Here is a 23,778-nt window from a genome sequence, read left to right as displayed (position 1 = left end):
CTGGATCGTCCTACAGATATAATTTCACCTTACAGTCCAGTGATGTTCCATCACATACTTGTTACCTTCCGCTGAATACTGTCTCTTTTAAATCTGTAATAATGTATGGAGATATTAGATAGATAAGCTGCTGAATGTAACCATATCTGTAAAAGCTGTAATACTCTTGAGAAACATGTTCCACAGCTTTACAGGTAACATTGGTAAGATAATTTTGGATAGGTTTTCCAGTGTTACCATATCAAGCACATAAGTAAGCAGATTTTAAGGAAGAATCCATCTTCAGTAAAAGGAAAAGGATTTGTAAATTTTTCAAAGGAAGAAGCACAGGAATTCTTCACATTATTTTCAGTACATGTTTTATTTTATTTGTTTAGTGATGCAGCACAGAGGCTGCTCTTCTGGTCCATTAAGCTGCACCACCTCAGCAACCTACAACAACCCCTGTTTACCCCTAACTTAACCAGAGGACCAGTGAATCCACCTGATATATCTTTGGGCTGTGGGATGAAGCCACTGTGCTTGGAGACTCCTTACAGAGCTCGCTGTTATTGAGCTCCAAACTTCAGTGCCCTGTGATGCCATAGCATTACACTAACCACTGTGCTACCGGGGCATTGTGCGAAAAGCAGGAACAATGCTCTCAAGTGGAAAATCAGATGAGTAATGGAGATGAGAAATAGAATCTGAAATGTGTTCCTTTTAAGTGTGAGCAAAAAGATAATGGTCTTGAGTTTGTTGACTGCTTAGTTTTAAACTCAAAGAAAGATCTTAAGCCCTATCGGATATACAAACATTTGTAAATAGCCATGAGTACCCTCACTAAAAAGATATTATACTGTAATTACCCAATTATCAGAGACTAGTTCACTTCCCTGTTTGCTCTCCATGGTGAGTTTAGCTGCTAATATCCATTATTCAAACAGTGGGTCCCTCTCCCTCCCTTCCAGCGAACAAAGTAGTTTAAAACAGTTAATTTATTTTCAACGATACACGTTTAAATCCGAACCAAACTCTTAAAGCACTCTTAAAACTCAGGGGTTTTCTTACTTATAAAATATTTCTGAATTATAAATTATTTCTAAAATACAAAGTATTTCCAAATCACAGGCAATTCCTATAAACTAAAAAGACATAACAGCAATGCAGACGAAGAAATCAAAGCCAGAGGAATAGATTCTAGCTCACCCCATATTTCTTTCATGCTTCTTAATGTTTTTTAACCATTCCTATTAAAAGTGAACGTCTCTCTACATTTATATCCTTTCACTTTGCCATGGGTGACTGCACATATATGGTATTTCCTCAGATGCCCTTTTTACACAAACCGCCTGAAAGCTTTTTGGAGATGTTGTTCTTAGCTACATACCATCAATGTTGTAAAGCTAACTTCTCTGAGTACACAAACTTTCCCTCTGGTTCACAAACTTCCTTGAACTAAGGAACTTAGTCAGCTTGTCTGTTTGAAACAAGCCAAATTAAATGACCCTTTATCGTATACTGCACCTCCTAAGCAGCAAGGCAGGAGACTATGAAACAACAAGTTTAAGGGCTCTCTGCAAAGCTTGTTTGTAAAGCTGCTCTATGTAGCCAGTAATTTATTTTAACTCCAAACTGATTACTGCTTGTTATTTACATTTTAAAAACTGTAGACTAGTTCCTATTTATGACTAGAAGCTAAACAACTGTTAGTTGGAGGTTTACTTACAACTGTTTGACAAGTGGCAGCTTCTGTGTTTAGAAAGCAAGCTTGATATTTGGGGTTAATTCCCAAGTTAACTAATGAACATTTGAATATTGGTGCTATTTAAACAACTTTAACTGGGGAACTGAGAGAATTAAGAATGGGTGTTAAAAGGAGAAGATTTGATGACTAAGATTTCTCTCAGCTTTGACTATTTCTGTAGTTTCCTAAGATCTAGAAGTTTCCCAGTTGACTATAATTCTTAAAGTTTTTGATTCCAAAAAAAATCCTCTGTATGAGGATACAGTCATCTGTGATGTAAATACATGCAGCATGTGGATAAGATGGTATGGCTGAAGGAATGAGAAGGAAATTAAAGAGTAAATTAAAATGCTCCATTGTCAAATTTGACCAGAAAGATCCATATCAGAAATGTTTAAATACTAATCGTGTTATGTGTAATTTTCTTCATCATTTAAAAAAAAGAGCAAAGTTTTGGTCATTTGCTTCAGAATATGAAGTTGACGATGTGTTTGTGACATTTCAGGAAGGTGAGGTACATTGCCAACTGATTGTTTGCAACACTTCCTGTAGCCATCAGGTCCTTGAAGAAGGTCAATGCTGTGGAACATGTGATAGTGAGTATAATCTATTAATATTCTAAAGAAACATTTTTAAATATTTCTCTAGTGCATTTAAAATATTCAGAAAGCAAATTGCCTTAAACCACTGAGACAGTACTCTAGTGTTGTTATTTTATTAATGCATTTTTCTGCTCGAGTCTTAGAAGAAAAAATGAAATTTTGCATTTCAGACACCAGTGTCATGTATAAGGTAGGCGAAACACAACATGAGATTCATTTTCCATGTCCCATTAATTGTTTCATGAGTGGATGAAGCTAACAGAAATGTTATGAAATAGCATGTTTCAATGTCATCATTAGAAGAATTATAATTATGAAGTAGAAAGTGTTTTGCCATAACCTTCTCTTGTTAGGTTTCTACTTTGGTTCTGAAAATGAGCCATGACAGGTAGAAAGTTCCCCAATTGTAAAGGAACTATAGCTTACATCCAAGTCAGGCTAGCTGGCAACTTGTTGCATCTGTTGGACGTAATGACATTCTGACTGCTCCAGCTCTTCATAGTCTTAGACATTCTGAATAAGAACTGCCGTCATAGGAAGCTTTTGGACTTGCTGCCTTAAATTAGTGTGTTGTCAATCCTGGAGTTGCAGCATCTCAGTAGAGGAGTTAAAAAGAATATTACCCTTCTTTTCACCAAATTTTAAAGAGCAGCTCATGATCCTCTCCAAGTTCTAAACGCTGGTCAAGATGTGAATTGTCAGCACGTTTTTGTTGCAATTATTAAGAGGAAAGTAACAATTCAGCAAAAACAGGTGGAAAATGTTTGATCATTTAATCATTAGAATTGTTTACTTCCAACAATGTGTGATGGCATCTTTGACAACAGTTCTTGAAATGGATAAGTTTAGGATAATACGACTATTATTTTTCTGAACTCTAAGGACGAACTGACATTTCTGAATACACATTGGACAATGCAACTCCAGCTTTGCCAAAGATCCTATTAAATCAGTCTTCCAAAAAGGTTAAATGGATCTCTAATGCTGGTTTAATTTCAATATTATTCTAAATCAATATCACTCCCCATAATTTATCAGATCTGTAAATAAAACCAATAGCATTAATCTACACATTATAATCCATGGAACGTTAGCCGGATTGTGAGGTAAGCAGTGACTTGTTGCTTGCTACTGATCTCAGTAAGATGCCCACAAAGATCAATTGATCTATGTCAGGGATTTCCCTTTTTCCACAGACCCTGTTGTAGTCAGACACCAGCTCTGTGGGTCTGTGACAGTGATAGCATCAAGCTAACCAAACAGATAACTAAACTGAGAATTCTGACAATAGCCAGCAATAAAAATTGGATGCTTAATTGAACATTTAAGCATTTCAAAAAGAGAATAAAAGATAGGTCCTTGCACAGGGAGCAAGATGGAAGATGGAACAATGAAATTTTTAGTTGATTGTTTTCACATTTATGATTCATGGAATTTAAAAATTGTTCTGAGGATATACCTTTTCACAGATATAAAATTAATCTTTGTGAACAGGGCCATTTCACAAGTTTAAAATCTCAGTTTCATCTCATTAAGTGATATATACTTTTCAATGCTTCACACAAACAAGAGAAGATCTGCAGATGCTAGAAATCCAGAGCAACATACACAAAATGCTGGAGGAACTCAGCAGGCCAGGCAGCATCCATGGAAATGAGTACAGTCAATGATTTGTGCTGAGACCCTTCAGCAGGACTGGAGAAAAAAAGATGAGGAGTCAGAGTAAGGAAGTGGGAGGGAAGGAAGGAAGAACCAGAAGGTGATAGGTAAAAGCTGGAGAGGGGCAAGGGTGAAGTAAAGAGCTGGGAAGTTGATTGGTGAAAGAGATACAGGGCGAGAGAAGGAGGAATCTGATAGGAGAGGACAGAAGACCATAAAGAAATAAAAGAGGGAAAGGTACCAAAGAGAGGTGATGGGCAGGTAAGGAGATGAGGTGAGAGAGAGAAATGGGAATAGTGAAGGAGGGTGTGGGGGAGCAGTATTACCAGCTTGAGAAGTCGATATTCAGGCCATCAGGTTGAAGGCTACCCAAATGGAATATAAAGTGTTGCTCCTCCAACCTGATAGCAGTAGAGGAAGCCATGGACTAACATGTCAGAATGGGAATGGGAAGTGGAATTAAAATGGGTGACCACCGGGAAATCTCACCTTTTCTGGCAGACAGAGCATAGGTGCTCGGTGAAGCAATCTCACAATCTGTTGGGTCTCACCAAAGTATAGGAGGTCAAACTGGGAGCACTGAATACAGTAGATGATCCCAACAGACTCACAGGTGAAGTGTCACCTCACCTAGAAGTACTGTTTGGAGCCCTGAATGGTAGAGAGGGAGGAGGTGTAGGCACAGGTGTAGCACTTGTTCTGCTTGCAAGGCTAAGTGCCAGGAGGGATATCAGTGGGGAGGGATGAATGGAGAAGGGAGTCATGTAGGGAGTGATCCCTGCAGAAAGCAGAAAGTGGAGGGGATGGAGACAGGTGCTTAGTGGTGGGATCCCATTGGAGATGGCAGAAGGTCCAGAGAATTATGTGTTGAACGTGAAGGCTGCTGGGATGATAGGTAGGGACAAGAGGAACCTTATCCCCGGAGAGGTGGATGGGGTGAGGGCAGACGTGAGCAAAATGGAAGTTATGTGGTTAAAGGCAGAGTTAATGGTGAAGTAGCGGAAGCCCCTTTCTTTGAAGAAGGACATAGTTCTGGAATGAAAAGCCTCATCCTTAGAGCAGATGTGGTGGAGACAGAGGAATTGAGAGAAGGGGATGGTAATTTCACAAGGAACAGGGTGGGAAGAGGTATAGTCAGGTAGCTGTGAAAGTCAGTGTATTAATGAAAGACATTAGTAGATAATCTGTCCCCAGAGATAAAGAAAGACAGAGATGGAGAAAGGAGAGGGAGGTGTTGGAAATGTACCAGGTAAATTTGAGGGCAGGGTGGAAGTTGGGGGCAAAGCTGATGAGCTGCACACGTGTTCAGGAAGCTGCACCGATGCAGTCATCAGTGTAGCATAGGGAAGGTTGAGGAGTGATACCAGTGTTGGTTTGAAACATAGACTGTTCCACATAGGCTGACAAAAAGGCAGGCATAGCTGGGACCCATGTGAGTGCCAATGTCTACGCCTTTCGTTTGAAGAAAGTGAGAAGAGTCGAAGGAGAAATTATTGAGAGTGAGGACCAGTTCCACCAGATCAAGGAGAGTGGGGGTGGAGGGGAACTTGTTGGGTCTGGTGTCCAGAAAGAAACAGGAAGCTTTGAGGCCTTCCTGGTGGGGGATGGAGGTGTCTAGGGACTGCACATCCATGGTGAAAATAAGATATATAGGGACTGGACATCCTGTGGTGAACTATGTGCCTGTCGGGACACGCCCCTGCTGACTGCTCCTGTGGCTCCTCCCACAGGCCCCTGTATAAAGGAGATCTGCGGCCTGACGCTCGGCCTCAGTCTCCAAGACATTGTATGATAGACACTCACTCCTGGTTCCTTCTTCCAGTCAATAAAAGCCGATATCTCGCCTTACGTCTCAGTGTGAGTTATTGATGGTGCATCACATCCATAGTGAAAATAAGATATATAGGGACTGCACATCCATAGTGAAAATAAGATATATAGGGACTGGACATCCATAGTGAAAATAAGATATATAGGGACTGCACATCCATTGTGAAAATAAGATATATAGGGACTGCACATCCATAGTGAAAATAAGATATATAGGGACTGCACATCCATAGTGAAAATAAAATTTTCAATACTTTATTCAGTGAGAGCAGCTTGTAGAAAGTTGGTTTTCACCAGTTCACAGATTTCATGCTATCTCATTGACAACTGTCTTATCACACACTGTGTAAAGGTGGAGTATGATAACCTCTGAACTGTTGCTTTTAGATACGTGCTTACATACTCGAGTACTTGCTGCAATATCTTCACCCATTCAATTAGAATACATTAATAGCTTCATCATTGCTCTCATTGAAAATGCTTGGACAATGTCTTCAATCATATGGCACAGACCATTTAGTTAAAGACAACAATAAATTGCCCTGTTTGTATTTGAGGTTCTGCCATGTTAATGAATATTTTATTTATTTCAGAGTGTCTCTATGAGGGTAGAATTGTGAACCACGAGGATGTTTTCTCTCCCTCCAATGACAATTGTACCCTTTGTGCCTGCATTGTAAGTAAAATTCCCTGTTCAAATAGGCTCCATGTGTTTTATATATATATAAACTATTACAACTGTAGGCATGGCTAGCATACCTATGAGAAAGGAGATTTAAGCTATCACCCTGAATTACTGCAGGCCTTTTGGTGTTAGATCCTTTCAGAGTGCTGTTGGGTTGGATATTCCAGAGTCCAGGTACCACAATATGCTTCCAGGTCAGAATGACGTGACCTGGAAGGGAACCTGCAGTTGATGGTGTTCCCATGTTTTTTCTGCCCTTGTCATTTTTGGCTGCGGGCATGGCAGGTTTCAGAGGCTGAGGAGGGTGAAAGGAATAGAAGAACATAGAATATAGATCAGGACAGCACAGGAACAGCACATTTGGCCCACTACATCATACTGAGCTAATCGAACTAGTAACTAAACAGCTAATGAAACTAATCCCCTCTGTGTACACAAGGTCCATATCCCTCTTTTCTCTGCATATATCTTTCTTATATGCCACTATTGCTTTTTTTTCCCTCTTCACAACTACATCTGGCAGCACATTCCAAGCACTTACTTCTCTGTTTAAAACAAGAATTTTCTCTGCACTTCTGCTTTGAATTTACCCCACTTACATTAATCTCGTGCCTTGTCCTATTAGAGATTTCAGTCCTAGGAAACAGGTACAGCTGTCTTCTCTGTCTGTGCGTCTCATAATCTTAAAAGCTTCTGACCAATTTCCCCTCAGCTCTGCCGCTCCAGAGAAAACAACCCAAGATTGTCCAGCCTCTCTCTTTAGCACGTGCCCTCTGTTGTGTATTTAATATGTCTTGTTCATTTAAATATTTCATTGTGAGTTAAATGAATCCATGAATACATGAATATACAAACATTATTTGCACACATGATCGCACTACCATGCAATACGTGAGCACCTCCCTTGAAGTAAACTTGAAGTTAGACCTGCATTTTGGACTCCTGTGTCTTCCTTTGAATTAGTTTAATGTTTTTAAAGTTACAGAACAAAACACCCTCTAATCCATTCTGTATCCAGGGAAACCTATTCTGCACCCTCTCCAAAGCTTTCATATCCTACCTAAACTAGGCCGATCAGGGAAGATGAGAAACTGGGGTGTTAAAATAACCCAGGGGAGAAAATGAGGTGCATTTTGTAGATGGTACATAGTGCAGCCACTGTTAGAATGAATACTTTCTATGATCATCTGAATCATAAAATTTGCATTGTAAAGACTTATTGTTGAGACAGCCAAAATAGTGTTTTCTCACAGCATCATGTTTAACCTCTGCATTATTGGTGTTGATTTAAGTTATAACTGATATTTATCTTCTCCAGTCTGGAAATGTGAAATGCATCACACCAAAGTGCCCTCCTGTTGAATGTGAGAAGCCAGTTCTATTGGATTGTTGTCCTATATGCCCAGGTTAGTGTGTGTTTTGATAACTATACGTTACCAAAATATCAACTGATGACTAAACTTGAATTGGCTCCAGTCCTTACAGCTATGATTCTTTTGCCATAGTATAGAGTAGAATATTTCACAATTTTATTTCTTATCTTGATATGGCTGGCAAGGTTAGTGTGAAACGCTAAGACTGGTAAACCTTGCACCTGCTTTGAAATAATTTTACATAAACTAGTCACATCAGTGTACAGCAGGAGTTTCCCTGCCACTTAGGGAGGCCTGCAGCCAAGAAGGGGCCTTGATCTCACTTCAGTGGGTACAAAAACAGTTGTCAATTATATCTGTCAACACCAGATTAGGGCTGTCAGCAGAAATCTTCCTTGATATTTGTTATGCTTTGTGCTCTTAAAAACTTAAATAGAAAGATGTCAGCATTGTAAGTCTAAGGGAGACAGCTTATTTCTAACACCATCCATCAAAAGTTCCAACATATCAAAACAAACTTGCTCCTTTCCAAACAATTCCGATCTGAACTGATGTTTTTCTTACAATTAAACTTTTATGATTTTGAATGTAAAGTCCTTAAAGCCCCTTCTGGTTGATGCTTGTATTTAAGTTAACATAACTTTCATTTTGGTGTAAATTTTAACTGAGGCACTTTACGCTTCTTTCCATTTTTCTACACATATCTCTTACACAGAGGGGGCACAATGATGTAGCTCACTGAGCTGCCTTTGAACTCTGTTCAATTCTGACATCCAGTTCTGCCTGTGTGAGTAGTAGAATCTCTGGGGATGTGAGGAGGGTAAAACAGTGGGATATACTGTATATAATGGGATGCTTCTGCCTAGTGCGCAGAGGGACCCTTTTCCATGCTGTGTGAGTCTGCCCTTACAACTACAAGGCACTATTATGGAAATTGTGAACCATGCAACTCATTATCACAAGAAAGGATTTCTGTCTTGAGACATAACGTTGGTGCAGTCAAATCTCCATGATGGTTTGGGAGATCCTGGAATCAAAAGTTAGTTGAAGAAGAAATGTGCTCAAGAGAGCAAATTTTGGTGGAGATTTAGCATATCTGGTAAAATGCATAACTTTGCAAATCGTACACAGAATTGTCAAGTCATCCGTTATTGTGAATTCTTCAATTTACATTATTGTTATGATGCAGGCGCTGATGTATAAATTGACCAGGTTTTTAACTCTTCCTGCACCCTCTCATCCCAAAGTAGGAAGCTGTCCCCATGAAGTACTCTCAATATGATGGCAGAGGCCTCAACCTAAATAGTGTTCCAAATAATGCTTTATACTGAGTCTTAGAAAGCCCAACATAATAAGCATGATGCTCGTCTTTCTTGCATTTCCACTAGCATTATAACCATGAATTTATAATTATAATTCTCATGTTCCAAGTATATTTATTATCAGAGTAAATGCATGTCACTACACACAACACTGTGGTTATTTTCCTCTGTCATACTTAGAAAATCTCAAGAACAGTAATAGTAAATGTAAATATCAGGAACTGTGAGCAAACTGTGCAAATGCAGATATAGATAACTAGCAATAAATAATTAGCATGAAATAGCAATTTAACAGGTTCCTTAAATAAGAGTAGCTATCACCTTTTATTCAAGAGCCTGATGGCTGAGGGGTAGTAGCTGTTTCTGATCCTGATGGTATGAGTCCAAAGGCTCCTGTACCTTCGACTTGATGGCAGCGGTGAGGAAGGAGCACGGCCTGGGCGGTGAGGATCTTTGATGATGGATGCTGCTTTCCTATGGCCGTGTCTCGTGCAGAGGTGCTCAATGGTTGGGAGGATTTTACCCATGATGTACTGGGCCAAAACCACTAGCTTTTGTAAGATTTTCAGCTCAAAGGCATTGTGTTCCCATACCAGACGGTAATGCAGCCAGTCAACACAGTTTCCACACACATCTATAGAAGTTTGCCAAGGTTTTTGATGACATGCTGAACCTCCAAAGACTCCTGAAGAACTAGAGGCATTGTCGTGTTTCCTTCACAATAATATTCATATGATGGTCCAGGACAGGTGCTCTGAGATAGGGACACCCAGGAATTTAAAGTTACTGATCCTCTCCACCTTTAATCCTCCATGATTACTGGGTTCATGGATCTCTGGTTTCCGTCTCCTGAAGTCTACAATCAGCTTCTTGGACTGATTGACATTGAGTCAGAGGTTGTCGTTATTACATCACTCAGCCAAATTTTCGATCTCCCTCCTTTATGCTGATATTGATTCATCACCACCTCTGATACAGCCCACAATAGTAGTGTCACCCGAAAACTTGTATATGGTGTTGGAGCTGTACCTAGCCACACAGCCATTGGTATAAAGCGAGTAGAGCAGGGGACTAAGCACACATCACTGTAGTGCTTCTGTGCTGATGGAGATTGTGGAGGAGATGTTTTTACCAATCCAAACTGACTGGGGTCTACAAGTGAGGAAATCCAAGATCCAATTGCACAATGGTGCATTGAGGCCCAGGTCTTGGAGGTTACTGAGTTAGTTTTGAAGGGCTGATGGTGTTAAATGTCAAGCAGTAATCAAACAAGAGCATCCCGATGTATGTATCTTTGCAGATCAGATGTTTCAGGACTGTGTGAAGAGCCAGCAAGATACTTCTGCTTTAGACCTGTTGCTTCAGTAGGCAAATTGGAGCAGATCCAAGTTGCCATTCAGACAGGAGCTGATATGCTTCAACACCAGCCCCTCAAAACACTTCATCATTGTGAATGTAAGTGCTACTGGGCATGTCATTTAGACAAGTTACCATGCTTTTCTTAGGAACTTGCGTATGAATGAAAACAGCTTGAAGCAGGTGGGTACCACACACTACTAGAGAAAGAGGTTGAAGATATCCGTGAATACACAAGCCAGTTGGTCAGCAGAGGTCTTCAGTACTTGGCCAGGTCCTCTGTCCGGACCTGATCATTTCCTTAGATTCACCATCTTGAAGGCAACCTGGACATCATCTTCGGTTACTGAGACCAAAGGATCATCGAGAGACATGGGGATGCCCAATGCTTCCTCCCTGTTCTGTTGGTCAAAGCAAGCATAGAGGTATTGAGCTCATCTGGAAGTGAAGCTCTGCTGTCCCCTATGTTGCAAAGTCTAGCTTTGTAGGATGTTATAACATTCAAACCCTGCCATAACTGTTGGGCATCCGTTGTCGATTCCAGAAACTCCACTTCCCCCTAGAGACGACTTTTCAGAGGTCAGACCTGCATTTCTTGTCGTATTCTTGACCTCCAGACTTGAATGCCTCTGATCTGGCTCTCAGCAGGTTCCAGAGTTCATTGTTCATCCAGGGCTCCTGATTGGGGAAAACCCTGAAGGATTTTGTGGAGACACACTCATCCACAAAATAAAAATAGGCAACACACACAAAATGCTGGTGGAACACAGCAGACCAGGCAGCATCTATAAGGAGAAGCACTGTCAATGTTTTGGGACGAGACCCTTCGTCAGGACTAACTGAAAGGAAAGATAGTAAGAGACTTGAAAGTAGTGGGGGGAGGGGGAAATGCGAAAAGATAGGAGAAGACCACAGGGGGTGGGATGAAGCTAAGAGCTGGAAAGGTGATTGGTGAAAGTGATATAGAGCTGGAGAAGGGAAAGGGTCATGGGACGGGAGGCCTCGGCAGAAAGAAAGGTGGTGGGGGGGGGGAGCACCAGAGGGAGATGGAGGAACAACTAAATATGTCAGGGATGGGGTAAGAAGGGGAGTAGGGGCATTAACGAAAGTTAAAAATAGGCAACCGTTAGTCTCGAGAGACCATGTGCCTTGGAAAGCTTCCACGGTGCAGGCCTGGGCAGGGTTGTATGGGAGACCAGCAGTTGCCCAAGCTGCAAGTCTCCCCTCTCCATGCCACCGACGTTGTCCAAGAAAAGGACAAGGGCCACAGAGCAATGTGCGGTTAAATGCCATGCTCAAGGACACGACACATTGCCTTAGCTGAGGCTCAAACTAGCAACTTTCAGATCACTAGACCAACACCTTAACCACTTGGCCACGTGCCAACACTCTTATCCACAACTGTTTTACTAAAGTCTGTAATGACCCTGGTGTAGTCACTCAGATCCTCAGATGAATTCTTGACACGGCCCAGTCCATTGACTCAATGCAATCTTGTAACTATTCCTCAGCCTCTCGTCACCATCTCTTAGTTGTCTTGATCTTTGGAGCCTTGCTCTTTAAGCTCTGTCTGTATGAAACCTGTCCAGGGTGGGAGAGAGCAGAATAGAAATGTACCAATCAGGCAGACTACAGCTAAGAAAGTGAACCCTAACCCTGAAAATGGTATTGCCTCCTCTGTACTAGAATACATAACCTTGTGACAACTGAAGAGGAGTTGAGGAAATTGCACTATAAATCCAGTGGTTGATGTTGGAGTAAATGACAAAGGTAGGAATAGTGAGGAAGTTGTGCTAAAGTTGGAAATTAAGCTCTAAATCAAAAACACAGTTGCAGAGAGTTAATCTCTAGATTATTGGCCAACCTCATGCAAATTAGCATCGAAGCCAATAGTTCAGGAGAATTAACAAGTGATTGATGGAGTTCCTTTTCAAGGAAAACTGTTACTAAAATTGTCTAGTAAGATCATAAATCATAAAATGAGAGAATATCATATTAAAATTGATTAAGTCTGCATGTACAGTGTCCACATAAAAAGGAAGTGAAGGCAGTTACTTTGAGAGAAACCAGACATGGTAAAGGTTACTGAGACATGGCTACAGAAAAGTCAGATCTGCAAATTAAACATTGCCGAGCATAACATATTTACAAAAGACAGAAACCAGTAAGGGGGAGGTATAATGGCAGTACTAATTAGCAATAATATTATGGTAGCAGAAACAAGGCATGAACCTGTGACAGCAGAGTATCCATAAAGGTGAAGTTAAAACATCATGCAGAATCAGTCACTCTGACAACACACAAGTTAACGCACAAGACCACACAAGTGAAACCTGGAGGAAAAATATGATGACAAAAAAAGATGAGGAAAAAATATACGAATAGTAATTGCAAGAATTTCATCTGCCTTGACATTAATCAATCAGAAGAGGTATTTAAAGGGAGATGATTTCCCTTCAAATCAAAAATGCAAACAACTTCCCAAGTTTACTATTTGATATTCACTATTAGATTTAGAAATGATGTATAGAATTTTGGTCACCCCATTAGAGGAAAGGTGTTAAAATGGAAATAGTGCAGAAAAAAATGAGGATATTGCTAGAATGAGGGGATCTCACTGAAAGGAAGAGCTTGGCCAGGCTAGGACTTTATTCCTTGGAAAGTAGGGGAATGAGAGGGAAACTTTATAAAAATATTTAAAATTAAGAGGGGCATGGATATGGTAGAAGGTAATAATCTTTTATCCAGGTGGGAGGGAGCAAGACTGGGGGGAAGCATAAATTTTAAAGGGATCTGTGGTGTAACATTTTCACACTGAGAATGGTGACTATATAAAAGAAGTGACCTAGGTAGGTGTGGTGGTATCACTTTAAGAAGCACTTGTATAGGTGCGTGGAAGGACATATTGGCTGAAAACTGTTCAGGCTGGGTGGGATCAGTGGTTAGCATGGACTAGTTGGGCTGAGAGCCCTGTAACCATGCTGTATTGCTCTTTGACTGAACAAGATAAAAAAAAGAACATTTAGGACATAGTGAATAGAGTATACTTTCAACTGATAGTAGCCAAACCATAAGTTAATAGATGGAGACAAGGGCTTTAATAACCTCTTATAAAATAAAATCAAGCAACATGGGCAACAACAGGGATTCACTTCCAGGTGAGCTCAATGCCTTCTCTGCTCACTTTGACTGTCAAAACATAGAGGAACCATTACGATCTCCCACAGCCCCCAGTGATCCTGCGATTTCAATCCGAGACTGACATGCGAGCAGCCTTCAAGAGTCTGAACGCACGAGAAGTATTCGGCCCATAACGGATATCTAGCCAAGTACTAAAAACTTGTGCTGATCAGCAGGCTGGAATGTTCACTCAGATCTTTATCCTCTCATTTCGGCAGCCTTGAGGTATCTAGCTGCTTCAAGGAGGCTTCGATCATACCAGGCGCAAGAAGAATATGATAACCTGCCTCAGTGACTAGTAGCACTTATATCCATTGTGATGAAGTGTTTTTGAGAGGTTGGTGATGAAATATATCAACTCCTGCCTGTGAGGCAGTTTAAGAAGCAATTTGCCTACTGGAGCAATAAATCCAGAGCTCTTCACTCAACCCTGGAACAGGTGGACAGCAAAGATACATACATCAGAATGCTCTTTATCAACGACAGCTCAGCATTCAATACTAAAATAGGAAGCTTTCAGATCAGGAAACAACAGGGCTACTAATGCAACTTGACATTTACAGAGCCATTTGCTCAACAGATTAAGACAGGCAGTTAAAGAGAGAGAGAGAAAATAAATGCCTGGACATGTAAAAGCTATCAATGTCAGACCTGTTGATGAAACTTGAAACCAAGATATGTTGGAAATGTACAGTGGGTTAGGTAATGCCTTTAGAGCAGGAGTGCCCAGTCTGGGGTCCACGGACCTCTTGCTTATTGGTCTATGGCATAAAAATATTTGGTAACCCCTGCTATTGAGAGAGGAAGACCAATACACATTACAGAGGTTAAGTTTACAACAGAATGAATTAGTTCAAGCTAGAAAAATGATGTCTATCAGAAATTGATACATCTGGTATTGAGACATGAGATGCTGCAAAATGTCCAGATGGAACATGAGGTATCATTCTTCAAGTTTATGTTGAGTTTTATTAGAACAATGTAGATGCTTCTGTCAGGTTAGAACAGTATTGGAGAACTAAATTCACAAGCAGCTAAAAGTTCTGGATCATCTTTGCAAATCGAACAGATGCGTTGTACAAAACACAACAGTTACCCAAACTTTTCAGTGCTTCCAGTATAAAGGAGATCATATTATGAGCACTTAGTAAACTGGATTGGAAGAAATGGTAGTGAATTGCTGCTTCACCTGGAAGGAATGCTTAGGTTCCTGGATGTTAGGAAAGAATTGAAGTGAAACAGCAGGTATTGCTTCTGATGTGACGGCACTGAAAAATGCTCTGGGAGAGGACTTGTTGACAGAGATGAAACTGCAGACCAAAGAGTTACAGGAGGAATAGTTCCTCCCAAATGTTGAAAGAGGAGGAGGGGAAAATGGATGGTTTCAGAATGTCAACAAAAATGGAGAAGATTGCAAAGAATGATTCATTAAATGCAGACACTGATAGGATGGAAGAGAAAGCCAGTGGCTGAGATGAGAAGGGGGTGAGAGCAGACATGGAGAGACACACTTGATGTGGTCAAGGGCTCTGTCAGCCGAGGTAGAATAGAAGCCAATGAAGCCATATAAACATGCCAAAAGAAAAGGAATAAAGTGAAGTCTTTAGAAATACTATGGAAGAATACAAACCCAATGGTATGAAGGAAAGATTCACGCTGTGTGAGAAAATCATATTAAACTTAGAGTTCATGGTAAGAGAAATACCAAGGTATTAGGAAAAAATATAAATGGCATCTGGGAAGGCAAAAACAGAACTTAAGGGAAATGAAGCAAAGTAGTAAAATATTTCACAAAATTATAAGTAAAGGCTGAAGACTGAATTGGCAAACGGGCAAGCTAGCCAGCTGGTAGACTCATGGCATCAAATCGGACTTCAACACTAATGTGGCCAGGTTCAAATCATTGCACACTTTCCATCAGTGCTGAGGTCAGCATTGAGCTAGCAAACCAGCCTCATTAAAACAAAAGGCAAATGCTAAGGAAACAGCAAAAATGCCATCCAATGTGTTACAAGGTGTAAAAAGGAGCAACAAACAACCACAGAACGTGATAGAAAGACCATAAGGCATAGGAGCAGGATTAGGCCATTCAGCCCATCAAGTGTGTTCAGCCATTCCATCATCTCTGATATATTATCCTTCTCAACCCATTCTCCTGCCTTTTCCCTGACTAACCAAGAACCTATTAACCTCAGCTTTCAAAGTACCCAATGACCTGGCCTCTCAGCAGTCTATGACAATAAATTCCACAGATTCACCACCCTATAGCTAAAGAAATTCCTCCTCTCCTTTATTTTAAAGGGATGACCTTGTATTCTGAGGCTTTGCTCTTGGTCCTGGACTCCCCCACTATTGGAAATATACCTTGTACATCCACTCTGTCTAGGCCTTTCAATATTCAGCAGGTTTCAATGAGACCCCCTCCTCAATCTTTTAAACTCCAGTGAGTATATGCCCAGAGCTAACAAACACTCTGATAACCCTTTCTTTCCCTATATCATTCTAGTGAACCTCCTCTGGATCATCTCCAATGCCAGCACACCCTTTCTTCGATATGGAGCCCAGTACTCTGAATGTGATCTTCCCAATGCCTCAGCATTGCATCCTTGCTTTTTTTTTCTATTCCCCTTGAAATGAATGGTAACATTACATTTGACTCCCTTACTGCTAACTCAACATGCAAGTTAACCTTTAGGGAGCCCTGCACTACTACTCACAAGTCCTTTTGTACATTGATTTCTGAATGTTATCCCCATTTAGAAAATAGTCTATGCCTTTACTTTCCTACACTATATTCCACCTGCCATTTTTTTTGCTTTAATCTGTTAAAGCCCTTCTGCAGACTCCCTGCTTCCTCAACACTACCTGTCCTCCACCTATCCTTGTACAAGCTGCAATCTTGGCCACAAGGCCACCAATTCCATCTTCCAAATCATTGATATATAACATAAAAAGAAGTGGTCCCAACACCATCCCCTGCTAGTCACCATCAACCAACCAGAAAAGCCCATCTTTATTCCCACTCTTTGCTTCCTGCCAGCCAATCGACTGTCCATGATATCTTGTTTAGCAGCCTCATGTGCAGCAACTTGTCAAAGGTCTTCTGAAAATCCTTGTAAGCAACATCCACAGACTTTCTCTTGACTATCCTGCCTATTATTTGTTAAAAGAATTCCAACAGATCTGTCAGTTAAGATTTCCTCTTAAGGAAACCATGCCGAGTTTGGCCTATTTTATCATGTGTCTCTGAAACCTTATCTTTAATCATGGACTCTATCATCATGCCAATCACTGAAGTCAACTGAATGGGCTAATTTTGTTTTGTCTTTTGCTTCCTTCCCTTCTTAAACAGTGGAGTGAAAAATGCAACTTTCCAGTCCTCCAGAATCTTTACAAAATATAGTGATTCTTGAAAGATCACTACTAATATTTCCACAATCTTTTTCAGCTATCTCTTTCAGAACCCTGGGGTGTAGTCCATCTGATGCAAGTGACTTGTCTACCTTCAGACCTTTCAGCTCCCCAAGCACCTTTGCCTTATTGATGTTAACGACACTCACTTCTGCCCCCTGACACTCTTGAGTTTCTGGCATACCTCTGGAGCCTTCCACAGTAAAGGCTGATGCAAAATAATTATGTTTCATCAGCCATTGCTTTGCCATTCAATTCTATTCCTCCAGCGACTTGATATCCACTCTCACCTTTCTTTTACTCTTTATATTTCTGAAAAAAATCTTCTGGTATACTCTCTCATATTATAGACCAGCTTACCTTCATTTTTTATCTTTTCTCTCCGAATTGCTTTCTTCGTTGCCTTCTGTTGGTTTTTAAATACATACTAGTTCTCTTGGTTCCCACTAATTTCTGCATTTTTTAGCCCTTTCATTTTATGCTGTCTTTCTGATAGCAAAAATAATAAACTATTCTTTAGCTCCAGATTTCCCAGTGAGACAGAACATTTGGATATGGCATTATATGATGGTATGGAAAATAACGTTAGTGCATTTAAAATGCACAAAGGGAATATATTAAATTACTCAAACAGAGAATAAAGTACCTCTTCAGCTGAATTGCATTCATGCTTTTTAAAAGCATTTGAGAAAAAGAAAGCAAAGACAGTGCTATATATTTAATAATTCGTTAGAGAAAGGCATTGTGTCTAAAGACTGTCCGAGAGCAAACTTAAATAGAGAAAAAAGGAACTGGAACATATTGTGGCAATGACAGACTACTGAGCCTCATAGTAGTGGCCAGAAAAATTTAAAATCCTTATTGAGGGAGAAAATGAAGATTAAAAAATTAATATCTTAGAGTTCAAAAGTGGAAATCTTGTGACTTATCTTATTGTTACTTTTAGGGTTAACAAAGAAAATGGAAATGATTGTACACTACAGATAGTTCATCTAGATTTTCAAAGGTCTTTAATTTGTTACTTAACAATAAGCTAATAACTAAGGTCAGATAACCTGGAGTAAGGTGACAAATAGCAAACTGGATTGTTAGCTGGTGTGAGGATTGACTGAAAGCAAAAAAAGGAAGTAAAGGTTAGGCCATCTGCAGATAAAGAAGATAGTTATACTCAGACTGTTGTTGTTCAAATACTGTACAGTAGATTCTGATCAATTGGGACCAGTACATTTTGGCCCAATTAAGTGGCTTCCCCAATTAGCTGAAGTTTCATGGAAAGAGCAAAAAAAAAACAATCTACTATTTAACTGAGTTAAAAGTTACTCAGTTAACTTAGTAAACTCTTTTCAGTTAAAATGGTGCTACTAAACACATGCAACAGCTCACTGGTAGTTAAAAAGGCAAGAAATTTGACTTAAAATCATTGCTAAAAACACATTTTCTGAGATAAATTGTATTAAATTACCGCTACAAACTGTGAGGGGGTAAGCAATAGCGAGGCGAGTTTAGGGAATGAGTCGAGATGGTGTGTTGCAGAATCGATACAGGTGGATTGACCCATTTTGTTCACTCCTCTCTCCTGGGCATCAGAGTCTTTTGTTCTTCTGTCGTTTTGTCAATTTAAACGTGGCACAGATAAACTGGAAAGACAGAGTGTTAGGATCTGAGCCAAGAGCCGATCTCACTTGCTCTTCGCCATGGTTACTCCTCTCTCCATGGCACTGAGCCTAGGAAGACCGCCCTGGTGCTGCGCTTTGTGCCGGCTAATAGAATGAACAGATAAATGAGGCTTTGGCCTACTCCAGGCTGCTGTAGGTTTCAGGTCTGAGGACTCAATTGGTTCAGAATGTTGTTGTTTGCTTTATTTGTTTGTATGATTTGTGTTGTTTCCTTTCTCTTGCGCATTGGGTGTTGGTCTTTTGTTTCCTTAATTGGGTTCTTTTGGGTTTCTTGGTTTGTGGCTGTCTGTAAGCAGACAAATCTCAAGGTTGTATGATGTATACATTCTTTGATAATGTACAGGTGTCCCCCGTTTTTTGAAAGTTCACTTTATGACAACTTGCTGTTACGAAAGACCTACATTAGTTACCTGTTTTTGCTAACAGAAGGTGTTTCCACTGTCACGAAAAAAGGCAGCACGCGTCGAGCAGCCAAGCTCCTCCCCCGGAACTGCATTCTAGCCGGCATTGCTTGAACACGTGCCTGTGAGCATCTGTGCTTTATATTGATTTATTTTGTGCATCCATTAGCAAGATGAGTTCTAAGGTACAGTATGGGAAAAGCCTAAACGAGCGCGTAAGAATGTTACACTTAGCGTAAAACTAGACATAATTAAACGTTTCAATCATGGTGAACAAGGTAAGGATATAGTGAGTTTGGCTGAGGGTTTGTGGAAGTTGATGAAGATGATGTTGAAGAGTTTTTGGCATCCCATGACCAAGAACTGACAGATGAAGAGCTGATGAAGAGGAAAGGATAACAATTGAAGCCGAATGCAGTAGCGAACAGCCTGAAAGTGAAATTGTCCAGGAACTGAACGTGAAGCAATTGTGTGAGATTTTCACTGTGATTGACAATGCTGCAATGATTGCAGAAAAGTACAACTTCAATTTTGAAAGGGTACGTAGGTTTAGGGCATATTTGCAGGATGGTTTGAGTGCTTACAAAGAACTGTATGATAGAAAAATACGCAAGGCTAAGCAGTCAAGCATACTATTGTTTTTCAAGCCTTCCACATCAGCCACAGCAGACGACAAAACTCAACCTTCAACATTGAGACAAGCAGACATAGAAGAAGGTGACCTGCCTGCCCTGATGGAAACAGACGACGATGAGATGACACCCCAGTCTCCTCTACCCCCCACCACCCCAACCTCCGACAACTCAGCCTAACACACCATCATCAGTGTGCTCACTGTCTTCCCGATTGAAACTAAGTGAGTGAAACTACACTGGATGTACATTATTTCTACTTTATATAGGCTGCGTATTTTTGTGTGTTATTGGTAGCTTCATAGCTTAAAGGTTACTGGAAAGAGTGTTTCTGCCGGGAGTGCTTGCGCCGTGTGTTTCTGCCAGGAGTGCTTGCACTGTGTGTTTTTTGCTGCCAAGAGCACTTGCGTAAGATTTTCGCCGCGGTGGACAGTGCTGCAATAATTGCGGAAAAGTATACCCACATTATATAGGCTGTGTATTTATCAGATCATTACTGTTTTTACTGTATGTTACTGCTATTTTAGGTTTTATGTGTTATTTGGCATGATTTGGTAGGTTACTTTTTTGGGTCTGCGAACGCTCACAAATTTTTCCCGTATAAATAAATGGTAATTGCTTCTTCACTTTACGAAATTCCAGCTTACGAACCATTTCTACCTTCGAGTAGCGGGGGAAACCTGTACTTGAATCTTTGGGATTAAGTATTTAAATGAAATACAGAACAAATTAGAACACTATCAATACTACTGCAGTGCTATTAAAACTGTGTATTAGTTCCTAATACTTATCAGTGGAGGAATTAATCCAGTGTACACTGCTGTGTTCTTTTGATTGACTGTAAATGAACAAAATCAGTGCAGACACCTTGTGTCAATATACAAATTTTTTGATGATTGCATGCTTCAAATTTTCATTGTAATAAACAAAAAATTCAAAGCAAAAATTGTTATATTTTATTTTATTATAAAAGTACATATATGTCATCAAACACAACCTTGAGATTCATTTCCTTGTGGGCATTCTCAACAAATCTATTGAAGAATAACTATAACAGAATCAGTGAAGGACAGCCTAACTAGAGTGTTCAACCAGAGTGCAGATGACAGCAAACTGCAAAATATAAAAAAGAAACAACAATAATACATAAATAAGCAATAAATTGAAGATACCTTCATATTCTCCATAGTCCCTAACTTGCTGAAGTTGGGAAGTCATTTCATTTTCACTCCCAGTTGTTCCTGGCATCTCCAAGCCTGAATGCATGAAAACATGGTGAGCAAAGATGTCTTGCTGCTAACTAGTCTGCAACAGGTATCAGTAACAAAAATTACAGCTTCTTGAACACAAACATACGCAACTGACCGTATTTAAGAGAGTTTGTTTCAAGCATGGTGTAGTGTTTAATGGCCACATGAGAGAAACTGTTCGGCAACAGTCTCCTGTCCCAATTTAGCAACATAGTGTCCCAAATAAACAAACGGAATCCAGCTATTTTCTCAATTAGTTTTTGTTCTGAAAGAGCCGTCTCAAATAAGCGGCTGCCCCAATTAACCAGAGGCCCAATTAACCAGAATCACTGCAATACATAAGATACAAGATCTAAGTTTGCAAACAATGCCAAGTTGAATGGGTGTAAGAGGTTAGTAATTACTGAGCAGTATATCTATAAATTTTCAGAAGGAGCAAAAGTAGAATCCAAAGTTCAGTACAGACAAGCAATAAGACAAGACATTTTGCTTAGAAAAATGAAGAGGCCACTTATGATTTTAAAGGCAGATGTACACTAAGGTAAATGAACAAGGGCATGAGGTATTCATTACAAATGCACCAATTATTGGAAGGTGTGTCACTGCTTATTAAGGCCATAAAATGCAAATCAAACAGTTCATTTTTGGAAGGGAAGAACTATACAGTTCTGGTATCCACGTTTTAAAAAGGATATAGAGTATATGTGATCAATTTTATTGAGGATTTTACAAAATCCTCAAAAAGAAAGAGGTTCTCATAATGTCTTCAGAATAATAAAGTATTTTCAGAGAGTGGATGTGGAGTGAATGTTTCAATATGTGAAGAGCATAAGAGAGGACATTATTGTTAGATAATCAAGTACACCAATAATAATTATTCCATGGAACTCACTACCCAGGTATGGTACAGATGTCTTATTAGAGGTATTTGAAGTATATGAGAGAGAAAGGAGTAAATTATGCAGATGGACTTGGATGAGCAAAAGAGGCTGTCATGGAGCATGAACATCTCCTTGAACCTGACCGGTCTGTTTTTATATCATGCGCTATTTCCAATAGTTCCTGTTTCAAAAACAATTTCAGTGTGTAGGTAAAAGTTAACATCATTATGTTACGTTTTCACTCACAGGATTACCACACTACTGCATTTGGAAAACTATGGTCAAGTTAGGGAGAGCCAACATGGCTTTGTGTGGGACAAGTCATGTCTAACTTGATTGAGTTTTTTGATGGGGCGATTGAGGAAGGTATAGCTGACGATGCTGTCAGTAAAGGCATTTGACAAGGTTCTGCCTGAGAGGCTCATCCATAAGATTAAGGTGCATGGTATCAATGGAGAATTGGCTGTTTGGATTAAGAACTGGCTTGCCCATAGTAGACAGAGAGTGGTGGTCGAAGGGATTTATGCTAGCTTGAATTCTGTGATCAATGGTGTTCCACACTGACCTGTACTGGGATTTCTGTTGTTTGTGATGTACATAAATGATCTGGATGAAAATATAGATGAGTGGTTAGTATGTTTGCAGATGATGCAAAGATTGGTGGTATTATGGATAATGTAGATGACTGGCAAAAAGTACAGTGGCCTGCAGATCAGTTACAGATATGAGCAGAGATATGGAAGATGGAGTTTAACATGGCTAAATATGAAGTGTTGTATCTTGGTAGGTCAAAACTAAAGAGACAGTACACATTTATGAGAAAGACCCTTAACAGTGTTGAAGAGCAAAGGGGTCTTGGGATTCAAATACACAGCTCCCTGAAAGTGGCTACACAGCTTGATAGGGTGGTTAAGAAGACATATGACATGTTGCCTGTACTAGTGGAAGCACTGAGTTTAAACATCAGGAAGTTACATTGCAACTTTATAAAAACTCTAGTTAGGCCTTATCTGGAGTATTGCTTACATTTCTGCTCACCCCATTATGGGAAGGGTGTTGAGGCTTTGGAGAGGGTACAGAAAAGGTTTACCAGGATGCAGCCTGGATGAGAAGGTCCTTTGCTATAACAAGATGTTGGACAAACGTGGGGTGTGTTCTCAGCAGCAGTGGAGACTGAGAGATCTGATAGAGGTTTATAAGATTATGAGAAGCATAGATAAAGTAGACACATAGAATCTTTATCCCAAGGTTGAAATGTCTAAAAGCAAAGGACATGCATTTAAGGTGGGAGGGGGTAATTTTAAAAGAGATGTGAGGGGAAAGTTTTTCACACAGAGAATGGTGCCTGAAGCGGTGATATGTTAGGGAAATTTAAGAGACATTTAGATAGGCTCATGAATGTGAGGAAAATGGAGGGATATGAATATTGTGTAGATAGAAGAGAGTAGTTTGGGTAGCCATTTGATTGTTAATTGAATTGGCTCAGCACAACATTGTGGGCTGAAGGGCCTGTTGTGCTGTTCTACGTAGAATAAATTAGGTTGAAAATCTAACCGACTGAGCAAGTTAAATTAAATATATTATTAAAATATGCTTGGTTAAATTACTATTTAGTAACATTGCACTGTTTTTTTTAATTTAACATTTTTATCTTTCCTAAGCTGAGTGTATTGATCATGGCGTCGTCTATCCTCATGGGGCAGAGTTCTCCCGGCCTGGTGTTGACTGCATCACTTGTGCATGTTTGGTAAGAGACTGAAGGCATTGTTTGCTTGTTTATCTGGAGCTGGCAAG

General features: G+C 40.0%; 1 protein-coding gene across 1 annotated transcript in view; it reads left to right on the top strand.

Moving 5' to 3' along the window:
• Window positions 1-23,778, top strand: part of LOC132397542 (kielin/chordin-like protein) — a gene marked incomplete at its 5' end in the record, with an annotated part of 349,645 nt that overhangs the window by 259,952 nt on the left and 65,915 nt on the right. Inside the window, 4 exons of the mRNA XM_059976368.1 lie at window positions 2,232-2,322; window positions 6,411-6,493; window positions 7,821-7,908; window positions 23,646-23,731. Coding sequence (XP_059832351.1) covers window positions 2,232-2,322; window positions 6,411-6,493; window positions 7,821-7,908; window positions 23,646-23,731 — 348 coding nt within the window. The remainder of the gene's footprint in view (window positions 1-2,231; window positions 2,323-6,410; window positions 6,494-7,820; window positions 7,909-23,645; window positions 23,732-23,778) is intronic.

This window comes from Hypanus sabinus, chromosome 7 (assembly GCF_030144855.1).
Source record: "Hypanus sabinus isolate sHypSab1 chromosome 7, sHypSab1.hap1, whole genome shotgun sequence".
Lineage (NCBI taxonomy): Eukaryota > Metazoa > Chordata > Chondrichthyes > Myliobatiformes > Dasyatidae > Hypanus > Hypanus sabinus.
Note: the sequence above shows the minus strand (reverse complement) of the source record. Positions and strands in the feature narration are given on the sequence as shown.